The sequence below is a fragment of the Anopheles coluzzii genome, chromosome 2 (genome assembly GCF_943734685.1).
Source record: "Anopheles coluzzii chromosome 2, AcolN3, whole genome shotgun sequence".
In the NCBI taxonomy this organism is placed as follows: Eukaryota; Metazoa; Arthropoda; class Insecta; order Diptera; family Culicidae; genus Anopheles; species Anopheles coluzzii.
The window spans coordinates 122867174-122877831 of record NC_064670.1 but is presented as its reverse complement, the minus strand read 5'-3'; the positions used below and the strand labels follow the sequence as shown (position 1 = coordinate 122877831).

At 47.7% G+C, this 10658-nt stretch overlaps 3 protein-coding genes across 5 annotated transcripts; 2 read left to right on the top strand and 1 right to left on the bottom strand.

Moving 5' to 3' along the window:
• The first annotated feature begins 547 nt into the window (after positions 1 to 547).
• On the top strand, positions 548 to 1336 carry LOC120961475 (uncharacterized). The gene is made up of 3 exons (XM_040385194.2): positions 548 to 632; positions 729 to 856; positions 935 to 1336. Exons 1-3 carry the CDS (start codon positions 548 to 550, stop codon positions 1334 to 1336), a joined length of 615 nt encoding a protein of 204 aa, XP_040241128.2.
• Positions 1337 to 2111: 775 nt separating this feature from the next.
• Positions 2112 to 7964, top strand: LOC120948961 (venom acid phosphatase Acph-1). Of its 2 annotated transcripts, none has more exons than XM_040365857.2 (6): positions 2112 to 2737; positions 5194 to 6082; positions 6561 to 6659; positions 6745 to 6990; positions 7076 to 7261; positions 7328 to 7964. In XM_040365857.2, exons 2-6 carry the CDS (start codon positions 5888 to 5890, stop codon positions 7844 to 7846), a joined length of 1245 nt encoding a protein of 414 aa, XP_040221791.1. In that variant the 5' UTR covers positions 2112 to 2737; positions 5194 to 5887; the 3' UTR covers positions 7847 to 7964. The 2 variants fall into 2 exon arrangements, with proteins under 2 accessions (XP_040221791.1, XP_040221792.1); XM_040365858.2 differs by lacking the exon at positions 2112 to 2737 and adding an exon at positions 4073 to 4352.
• Positions 7954 to 10637, bottom strand: LOC120948960 (poly(A)-specific ribonuclease PARN-like). Of its 2 annotated transcripts, none has more exons than XM_040365855.2 (6): positions 10550 to 10637; positions 9468 to 10446; positions 9107 to 9391; positions 8976 to 9031; positions 8673 to 8908; positions 7954 to 8563 (listed from the first exon to the last, which is right to left on the bottom strand). In XM_040365855.2, the coding sequence occupies exons 1-6, from the start codon at positions 10566 to 10568 to the stop codon at positions 8237 to 8239; spliced, it is 1902 nt and encodes a 633-aa protein (XP_040221789.2). In that variant the 5' UTR covers positions 10569 to 10637; the 3' UTR covers positions 7954 to 8236. The 2 variants fall into 2 exon arrangements, with proteins under 2 accessions (XP_040221789.2, XP_040221790.2); XM_040365856.2 differs by having other exon boundaries at positions 8344 to 8563; positions 8677 to 8908.
• Between the last annotated feature and the right edge of the window lie 21 nt (positions 10638 to 10658).

The window sequence follows — 10658 nt, the reverse complement described above, 5'->3', positions numbered from 1 at the left end:
TGGTTCCAGTGCCTGATGACCATCCCTCGATTCGCCCATCACTAGGCACAAAACGCGGCTTCCAAAAACGCACACTTGACCGGAAGTTCTCCAGCAAGTCAGCAAAGCTTCTTTTCGCCTTTTTGTTGTTGTTACCCATCAATTGCTATTCATTATATTTTATCTGTTTCTATGCCACATCTTTTTCCTCAAATAGTGGTTTTGCAAAGAACAAAAATGGGACCAAATTTTCATCATCGAAAATATTCCAGAAATTAATTCGATCAATTTCACCCACCCACGATAGAGCAAGAAAATGTTCAGTGTCGACTATCCGATCAAGCAAGCTCCGAGCCGAATTCGATCCTATCCTGTCACCGGTTGGAATGTTGATGTTCCGAAAGGCGGTTAAAATTAGTTGATAAACAAAAGCGCTCGCTCTCTGCGGCAGCCCGTTTGCGCGTTCCACTTTTTTTGTTGCGATTTGGCGTCCTTGTTAATTTTAGCAACAAGTGTTTTGTATGTTTTGTTTTGCATCGCGTGATAATAATAGCAATCGGCGTCGAAAATGAACATGCTTGAAGCCAACATGCGTAAGGTTAGCGACAGCCTGAACAGCACCGTCCGATTGGCGGCAGAGTTTGGTGATGAATGTAAGTACGGCGCGAAGCGAAAGCCGTCGTTCACTTGCGTGAATATGCTAATAATGCACACGATTGACGATTTGTCTGTGCTGTTTTCTATTGCAGCATTAAAAGATTTAAAGCTTTATACCAGTCTGGTGGAAAAGCTGTGCGAAATTGACAGCAAAATGAACACCCACCGGAAGGCGCTAGCGGAATCCTACGCAGAGCAAACCGTGGAATGCTTCGACCAGGTAATTTAATTTCCAATGTGGTAGGGCAATCATTTGCATAAAAATAACGACTATCCCTCCCTCTGCTTTGATTTTGAGCGCTATGAAACGAGTATAGATCGGAAGAAACCCCAGGTCCGGGGGCACAAACGCTACAAGGACTTTGTGCAGTACGCCAAACCGCTGCTCAATCCATCGCTGCAAGGCCAGCCCTCCCAAAACGACAATGACGATGATGATGATGGCGATTTGGTGATGGAGGCCGACGTGGGCAATATGGTCGACCCGATCTCGAAGCGCCCGCTGGAGGTGCCGGTGCGCAACAAGCAGTGCAATCACGTGTACGAAAAGAGCGTCATCGAGAATCTGTTGAAGCAGAACCCGCGTACCCGCTGCCCGGTGATGGGCTGCGCAGCGCAAGGATACGTTCAGCAGCATTTGCTAGAGGTTGACGTTAGATTGCAGCAGCAGCTCATTCAAACCCGGTCGGTGTTTACCTAAAATCGTGATCAGTGGGAGTTGAGTTTTAGTGCCGACGAGTGCGTTTGTTACACGGGTGCACCATAGACCTCCAATATGGACATATTCTCTCAGATTTTCGTCTAACTGTTCTTGTTCACATATTTCTGTTGGTAGTTTAGTGATACTGACAGCTTACCATAGCGTCGGCAAGCTCAATAAAATAGGTTTAATAATTTTAAAATTCTTTCAAATGAATCAGCAGTACTTATCCGAACAAGCTGTAGGTTAGAAATGTATTATAAACGACTAGCATATTACATCGACTAGGTCAAAGGAGCGACACAACTGAGTAAGTTGACACATTTGTTTTTAAATTTGTTTATTCTAGATCGCACTAATGTGCTGAGAAATGAATGTTCAAGAGCCTCTGTTATGAATTAACACTTTAAAATTTGCGAAATTATTTAATTAGCAAGTTTCTTAAATAACCTGGATATTCTGAATTCCACCATAACAGTAAAACACAGCAAATACAGCAACTGCGAGGGCACACAAACTGCATATAGCGGCGGTTACTAAGGTCTAAAACCAGCACAAGCATGCTTTTCGCGGGATGCACACTCACACACACGCTTGTCTGTGGGGTTTTTGCGTGCTACATTGTCGTGGCCATGCTGTGCCTTCTACCGAACCATACCATTAGCTAGATTTGTATACACTAGTAGTTAACGCTGCTATTAAGCAGCTCTATTGTGTAGTGATTTGATCAATCATCACTCTCCTCCATCCAAGGCGGCGGTGACGCCTGCCCTCCGTTGTACGTGAATCGCTCATAGCGATCGACACACAGTCACGGTTGGGATTTGGCAGTAGAAAAACACGTCCATACGTTGGCCCGTCTCATTGGAGCACGGATGTACATGGGTTTGGATCGTTCCAAGAGATTGCAAGCCCAGATAAAACCGACCGATAACGCCTTCACATTCCACGAAGAAGAAGGAGGCCCCACGATAAGAATTAAGTCATGGGGAAGTAACTTGGCCGGGTATGAACGCGAAGGAAGCAGCTCTAAACGTACCGTCGCGAGTGTCACGGTTCACCGCATTTTCGAGTGAAACATTGAACGTGGCAGAACGCAGCTGACCGAAGGTACTCCATATATTTGTGCAATAGCAATTGTGCAAAAAACAACGTTTCGGATTTCGACATTCTTCGCTCGCGGACATACGAAAAGAAGGGGGAAAACGCTAAAGAACGTTAAAAAATCAGTGAAATCTAAGAACACATTCGCTCGAAGCGGACGCTAAGGTTGAATTAAAATTCCGGACCAGTGTTTTAGTTTACCCCCAACACCATTCCAATGTGTTATGGAGCCATCCCAACGCTAGACCAGGAGGGTTACCTTCGGGGAGAAGCAATCGGCAACTTTCAAATAAACAGGTAAGCCGGGGCAGACGTACTAGATGGGGACGTTCGTTCGATGTGGGGACTGTGTGTGTGTGTTTTTGTGTCGTTTTATCTTTATTTTTGTGTGCCCAGTTTGAAGGTTTATGGTGTGCTTACTTGTTTTACCATGCCAAAGCGTGACCTGGTGATAAGGAGAGTTTAGAAAAAGTGGAAATAAATGTATATGTTACACTTTTACTGGAATGAGTAAGATGTAATATATTATCTGATTTCCTGTTTTATAGAACAGCTTTCCAACATGGGGAAAATAAGATACTTTGAGCAGAAACAGACCTCTGCTTAATAAATCACTTTCTTTTATCATCATCCGGTTCAACTTTACCAACCAAAACTACAGTATAGTTAACAAAAAAAAACACAAACCCCGAAAGAGAAAACTTGATCGTACCAAAGATAGAATAGTTTTTACATTTCACGATCGACGAACCATGGCAGTAGAGGAGGAAGATGAAGCTTCTATGCAACGAGGAAGAAACCGTTCCTTTTACGTGCGTATTTTGTGGCGATGCGTTAAATTATTTCGGGTGCGCAGAACCGCAAGAAGGATCCCAATTCCCAAACGGGGACTGTCGACTGCATCTTGATGAGAAGAGGCTGCATGATTTATTTTAAAACGATCGCACACTTCTCCACCAAGCAGGTTGATATTGGCAAAAAAAGGTTTCGGCTAAAACAAAATTAATTTAAAATTGGTAAAATAACTTTCCTTTCTGGCTGCTAAGCAAGGCTTCTTTCATCGTTCATTCGTATATTGGACTTGCATAGTTTAGATTTAGCCGTTCGATCGTGCTAATCGTAGTGCGCCGTAGTACCATGTCGTACGATCACCAGTGTAACAGCCAGTGGCGGCGCGGATACGATGGATGCGCGTCTGCCGAACAATGGCCAAATGAATCGGCTAATTATGCGTGTAGCGAAAAGAGCGACGAAACACGCAGCAAAGCGGCAGCTTCCGAACAGCGGTGCGGCCCTGTACCAAGCAAAGGAGCCAGCCACAGCCTGCCTGTCTGTCTTTTTTGCGGGACTCGATACTTGATCGTTTATCTCGCGTGGCGCATCGTCTCGTGCGACCCGGTGAGATGATTTATTTTCAGTCCGATTCGTACGTCCATCGACAAGGATCGCCGCGCCGGTTGATGCCGAGAAGCAGAGAGTGGTGTAGCACGCAGGCATCAGTTTAGCAGCGACATCAATCTTGTATTGTGAGGCGCTGCGTGTGTTTAGTGCGTTGGAGGAAGGTGAAAATGTTGGATTAAACTCAAAGTCCGAGCAGAACAGTAATAGTTTCAGTACCGAAGCAAATGGGGATCAATTGAAGATTGTTCTTATTATCGGAAAGTGTGTGCTTTGTGAGCATGTGTTTACATTAACTAGAGAAGATCGGTAACCAAGGCCTACCTTGTGTTGGAGGCTTTCTTGACTTAAGTGTTTTCGTTTTCCCGGAAAGTCTCCCTTCACCGACAGGGCAGTGAGGGAGAACGATAGAGTACTAGCGAGAGAGAGAGAGAGACAGAGACAGATGGTATCGTTACCTCTGTTTGGTGTACTCTGTTCTTATTTCGGTGACACTTTTCTGTACAATTTCTAGGTAAAAGCCCCAATTCTATTGTTACAGCCTTTTACGCTTGTGTGCCAAACAGCCGAACACGTGGTCCATTATGAAACGCGCAAATTTGGGTTTGTTTTCGGTGTGTGTAGGGCATAACAGAGAAATGATTGTAGGAAAAAAATAAATAAGTAAACTAAGCTCTAATTGATTAAACCACACAGTGTATAAAGCGAAGTAAAGAAGATGATGATGATGATGGGGTACGAGAGGTTATCGCGCGAAAATAGAACCATAATAATTGTACCATGCCAGCTGGGGTCGAATAATTGCAAAGATAACAATTGTTTTCGGCCTGCCACACTTCGTCATCAAAAAGGGGGTCGAAAATGTTTCGTAAACCCTGGGAAAAATATTATTTCTTTTCTGTAATAATAGTTTATTTTAACGTTGCTACACTAATAAATATTAAGTGTTGCTTTTTCACACACAAAATGGGAGACACGTGATGCCACATGACTCACATTAAGATTAAGAAGGTTTCACCTAAGCCCTAGGCGCGTGTCTAGTGCAACTTCAGCTGATCAGCTTGATAACTTATGATAATTTAGCAGTGTATTGTCTCGGCGATCGTTATCAGCGATCGATTCACATCCGTGCGACGGACTACAAACTAGGGCAAAGGCCTAGGAGAGCACTGTTTACTCGTGATTCGTGCTCAAGTTCAAGGTTATCACACGACGGGTGGCATTAGTTCGATGACCAACTTTGCCAACAAAACCTTTCTGGGACAGTTTAATTTGCTTCCCAAAAAACAAAACTCGTTTGCGAACACTTTTTTTTGTATTCTTGTATGTATTAAAGGTTTTATTTCCCTTTTCAGGCACCCGTCCCGCACATTGTCCGCCGTCACGAGGTCAGTCCTGCCCCAGGTGCGCCTGTTTCGTGTGCCGGTACCGGACAATACACCGTCCACGGTAACGACGCCCGTTAACGGTTCTCTTCCACCGGCACCGGACACCCGACCGCCGGCAGCGAACCAACGTAACTGATCACTACTTGTCACTTGATTCGTTACGGTGGGGGCAGATCGAACCACAGTCCGTCCAAAAGGGGTTGCTGCTTATCACGCGGTGACCATCTAGACCGGACTAAACCGGTATTTCGTTCTCCACCCCCTCCCATTCCCCCTTGCTAGAACCAAAGACAAATTAACAAAACAGAAAAGAACACAGAGAAACAACCATCCCACCATGACAGAGACAAGACAACTCCAACGCAAACACTGACTGCTCTCCAACCATTGGCCGTTATAACGACCACGCGGCGGAATGAATTTTTGAATGTGTGTGGATGCGCAGGACGTTTCTTGGCTTAATTTGGCTGTAAACAATTAACAACACACAACAACTCTGCCCGTCCCCCCGTCGCACAACAAACACACCCGACATAATCATCTGCCCATACACACTCACACACACACACACCCTTCTACCGCTGTGCCTCCAGCCTGCGTGGCTCGCTGCCCCGATCGACATCCTTAGCAGGCGCTATAAAAGCCGGGCCCCGATTGCGCCATGTATTATTTGAGCCGCCGCGTGCTAATCATGCTGACGTGCAGTGTGCTGATCACGACGATCGTCTTCTTTACCGCCTACGGCGTGTATGGTGCTCCCTCGTCCGCGGAGGACCTTTCGCACGAGGCCGGCGATGCGGAGCTGCTGGACCATCTGGGGCGTCGGCCCGGCCTGGAGCTGAAGCAGGTGCATGTGGTAAGTGTGGCGACGGCGTGCTTTTGACCTACATTATGCAAGTGTTCTGTGGTTGGTGGTTTCCAGTTAGCCCGAGCCACGACCCCCCGTGTAACGGAAGCTTCAGGTACTAAGTGCAAACTGTTGCAGTTGGTCCTGTCGTTAGGGGTGTGTGCGTTGTGTTTACTGTTTGAAGTAGCTCCGCGATTCTCCTAGGAATCCTATCGGTACATACGGTTGGAATAGAAAATATCAAACAGTTATCGCCGGCTCTACGATTTCATTCTAAAAAAAAAGAACGGTTACCCTCCTCTCTCTCGATTAAACCAGGCACACACACACACAGGAAGTTTGTCTTATCAATGGCAAATCATAAAAAGCAAACAATCTCTGGTAATTCTTCTGAGACTATGATTTCGTTATCAGCCTAATAATCGACCATACATAAAAACGATCGCTTTTTAATTTGAATCGCCTTCCTTTGCTTCTTTTTTTGCAGTTTTTCCGCCACGGACAGCGTACCCCGGCCGACACCTATCCGAAAGATCCGTACGTGAACTTTACCTTCGAACCGTACGACTGGGGACAGCTGACGAATGTAAGCCGCTGTGCCCGAAATGGTAGTTTTTGCACTCATTTTGCTAACCTTCAAACATTCTGCTGGCTCCGTTCCTTCCCAACAGAAAGGCAAATACTCAGTCTACGAACAGATCGGTCTTTGGCTTCGGGAGCGCTATGGCCGCTTTGTCGGTGCGACCTACCGTGCCAAGAACGTGCACGTCCAAACGACCGGTGTCTCGCGCACCCAGATGTCGATGCAGCTCGTGCTGGCTGGGTTGTTCCCGCCGCAAGGTACGGCACTCCAGTGGAACCGACGGCTCGATTGGCAACCGATACCGTACTTCAGTGAGCCGCTGAGTCAAGATACGGTTAGTAAGCTCACTGTGGATGGTGTGTGTTTGATGGAGCAAATTTCATTCGAAACACATTCTCCCCCTTTTTCCCTTTCGACAGCTTCTGCTAGTTCGCGTGTCCTGCCCGAGGTACACCGAAACCGTGCAGGAATCGTTCCAGATGCCGGAAATTAAAGCTCTTATGAACGCTAACAAACAGCTGTATGAGAATCTCACGCGCATCACGGGCCTCACGATAGCGACTCCGGACGACGTACAGTCGCTCTTCAGTACGCTAAAAGCGGAGGTAAGCGACATCCTTCCATAATACGCTTTTGTGTCGTTGCTGTAACCCTCCCATTTCCGCTTGCAGTCCGAGTTTGGTCTGAAGCTACCCGCCTGGACGAAGGAATACTACCCGCACAAGCTGCTGCCGCTGACGAAGAAAAGCTACGCCCTGAACGTCTACACCGACGAGATGAAACGGCTCAAGGGTGGTCCGTTCCTGCGGAAAACGCTCAACGAATGGGAAGCACTCATCGCCAACCCGACCGGTTCGCACAAAAAGATCCTCCTGTACGCCGGCCACGACTCGACGGTTGTGAACATTCTGTCCGCCCTGAAGGTTTGGGACGAGACGGTGCTGCCCGATTACGGTGTGATGGGTGTGTTGGAGCTGTACCGTGATGTCAGCACCGGACAGTACAGTGTTACCGTGGGCCAGAAGCAGCTCGGACAGCCGCTGCAACGACTCGCGATCCCTGGCTGCACGGAGGTGTGTCCGATTGAGAAACTAAAGACGGTGCTGAAGACGACCATCCCGACCGACTGGAAGAAGGACTGTGTGGCGAAAGATCCCACCGTCGTTGAACCGCCACCGTCCGGCCCTTAGAGTGTAAGGTTTTAGTATACCCCTTCCCCCAACATAGCCGTATAAGGTGTGATTAAACTATAAATTTCGTTCAAACAGTGCGCGCTGAGTGATAAAGTCGTAACGAATCGTAACAGAATTTTCTTATTTTTTTCTTCTTCTTCTTTTTGTACATTTCATACACACTACCGACAAGTGTGTGGTGCCTTTGCACGTATACAGCAGCTCTCCAGAGAGACCAGGAGAGAGACAGAGAGAGAGAAAGAGAAAGATGCCGCACACGACGGTCTGTCCTGAAATGTGCGGTTACTACAGTGCGGAGCACCAGAGACGATTCTCCTTATGCGCGTTTTTTTGTAGGTCGCTTATCTAAAAACAGCACTCACCTACACGTTTGCGCCCTTTCCTTCGCTACCAATCGTTATTATCGGTGAATGTTTTGCGCGCCTTTTTAACCGTTCTCCAGCCGCCACCGTTGTCTTCGTCGTTGTCGTGCTCGTCGTCCTTGGCAGCAGTAGCATCCTTGTCCGCCTCGTTCGTAGGCGGCGTTGCCTCATCCGTACCCTTCCGCTTGGCGGCAGTGGTGTTCGTTTGCGGACGCTCTATTTTTTGGCCTTCTTTTTGTCCTTTTTCTTCCCCGCTCGGCCGTTGATTGACTGGTTGTGCGCTTCGAACTCCTGCATCTTCTCCGGGGCTAGCACTACTCGAACCGTTTCGTCCTCGTTTAGCTCCAGGGCGCTACAGAAGAAAAGTACATGGGAAAAGATAAATAACACCCAGCATGTACATGCGTGGATAGGAAAGGTTTCTAGGTAATGTGTATAGCAAAAGAGGAAGGCATATATACTTGCAGTTTCATTTGCGTAAATTGTGCAAAGTTGTACACTTTGAAGCCGGAGTGATAGCCGATCATTTTCAGCACCGAGCTCGCGGCACTACGGTTGTGCAATGCCACAAACGCGGACGTATTGTCCAGCCAGCTAACGTGCACGGGGCCGAACGGTTTGAACTTGTTCTGGATGTCCCCGGTGCGCCAGGTTTCTGGGAACGTTGCGTAGAAGATATGTTCCCGCGTTTGTGTGGCTGTTTTGGGTGAAGGAAAGCCAATAATAAAATAGGAAATAAGGCCAATAGATCGACGATCACTTACGTTCTTTCCCGTTCAGATAAATATAGTTCACGTCGGTTAGGCGGGTGATGAAAATTCTAAAAAAGAAACCGACAAAACGGAACAATATAGTTTCACATGACACGGGATCATGGCTCTATTTGGGATGATACCTGTTTAGATAGTGTTTCAAGTTGGGATCTTTGGGAAGTTGCAGCAGATTGGCTTTGAATTTGCTAACCAGCCCCAAGAAACATAACCCCGTAAGGTAAGCATCGTAGCCTGCTTCGTGCTTTTTCTCGTCATCCACGCTGTACTGATAATCCGGTAGCTCGGGATGCACCGTAGGGATCGAGAATGGTGCCTTGCTTACCGCATCGTACACGTGTGCTAGTACGGAGGAGTTGACATTCACCTTAATCTCCGCATTCGTGCACAGATACTTGGTATCTAGAAGACTAAAAAAGTGGAACAAAAACGTCAATCAAATTTAAAATGACTTCAAATTCGACACAGAACCCCCCTAACACCTACAGTGGGAAATATTCCTTCGTCAGCTTCTTAAACTCTTGATAGTCCGCCGGCAGTGGTTTAAAGAATTGGCGCAGCACGTAGAACAAATCCAGCAGCATATTGTGGCCAATGATTAGTTTCCGTGCCTTTGCCAGCTCCTGCAGCACCAGCGACAACCCTACGTTCGTCTCGAGATCGTCGTTCTCGCGCGTTCGCCGCTGCTCATCCAGCGCCTGCTCCTCTTCCGTCGAACGTTTCCGTTCCACCTTGATCGCTTTCTGGTTGTTCTCGAGCGAAACCGTCGAAGTGGACACCTTTCGCTGGTACCGTTGCTCAATCATCTGATAGATGAGCTTCCGCTGGAACGCATTGCAGCTACCGACGATCAGCTCCTGCCGATCGGACTGCAAAAACTCCTCAATACTGGCCGCCGTATCGTCCACCTGTTGCTGGTGTTCGGGAGGCACCGGTATCATGTTGACATCGTTCACTTCCCCCAACTTCGGTTCTTCCTCCGTCAGGTCACTCTCCGCCGCAGCGAGAATGTTGGCCGCCCGCGTAGCTTGCCGGTCTTTCAAATCCGCCCGATAGCGTTGCTCCTCCGTTTCGTTGGCGTACGAAAGTCCTTCGCGGAAGAGACGATTAAAGTCGAACCCATTGTCGGCGAGGAAGCGCATACTCTCGCCCTGACAGCTGAACACATTCGTGCGTCCCTTGGGATAGCAGTAGAAGTTGTAACACTGGTAGGATACGCGCGGTTGACCATCCTTCTTCTCGTCCTCCTCCTCCTCGCCGGGCGGTTCCACCCGGAACGCACACAGCCCGAACTGTACGATGATGTACGGAGGGCTGTTTTCCACCATCTTCAGATACACTTCTTCCGGCGTATCGAAGGGGAAAATGGTACGATCCGAGGCAAGTCCAGTGAACTCACAGTCCATCGCAAAGAACGTTGCATTCTGTATCGCTTCCCTTATAGACGGGAGTTGCTCGAGGAAATCTGCGGAAGGAGAGAGAAGCGCGAAGGCGTTAGTAAACCAGTTTGCACCGGGAGAAATGTACTCCGTGGAGGAATGGGGAGTGGACAGGAAGGCAAACATTACTTTGCTTGGTGATATCCATTGATAAAATTTAATAAAAATTTCGACGATGCGTGAAAGGCGCGGGATTTGATCGAAAGGTAAACTGGAATTGTTTATATACAGCCTACCT

What these genes read in the sequence shown, in the direction of transcription:
- LOC120948961 (XM_040365857.2), top strand. Translation starts at nt 5,888, where the DNA reads ATGTATTATTTGAGCCGCCGCGTGCTAATCATGCTGACGTGCAGTGTG. An exon ending in AGCTGAAGCAGGTGCATGTG is followed by an intron (nt 6,083 to 6,560) that starts GTAAGTGTGGCG and finishes CTTTTTTTGCAG; the next exon opens with TTTTTCCGCCACGGACAGCG. An exon ending in ACTGGGGACAGCTGACGAAT is followed by an intron (nt 6,660 to 6,744) that starts GTAAGCCGCTGT and finishes CCTTCCCAACAG; the next exon opens with AAAGGCAAATACTCAGTCTA.
- LOC120948960 (XM_040365855.2), bottom strand. An exon ending in ACGAAGGAATATTTCCCACT is followed by an intron (nt 9,392 to 9,467) that starts GTAGGTGTTAGG and finishes CCACTTTTTTAG; the next exon opens with TCTTCTAGATACCAAGTATC. An exon ending in TTATCTGAACGGGAAAGAAC is followed by an intron (nt 8,909 to 8,975) that starts GTAAGTGATCGT and finishes CACCCAAAACAG; the next exon opens with CCACACAAACGCGGGAACAT.
- LOC120961475 (XM_040385194.2), top strand. Translation starts at nt 548, where the DNA reads ATGAACATGCTTGAAGCCAACATGCGTAAGGTTAGCGACAGCCTGAAC. An exon ending in GGCAGAGTTTGGTGATGAAT is followed by an intron (nt 633 to 728) that starts GTAAGTACGGCG and finishes TTTCTATTGCAG; the next exon opens with CATTAAAAGATTTAAAGCTT. An exon ending in CCGTGGAATGCTTCGACCAG is followed by an intron (nt 857 to 934) that starts GTAATTTAATTT and finishes TTTGATTTTGAG; the next exon opens with CGCTATGAAACGAGTATAGA.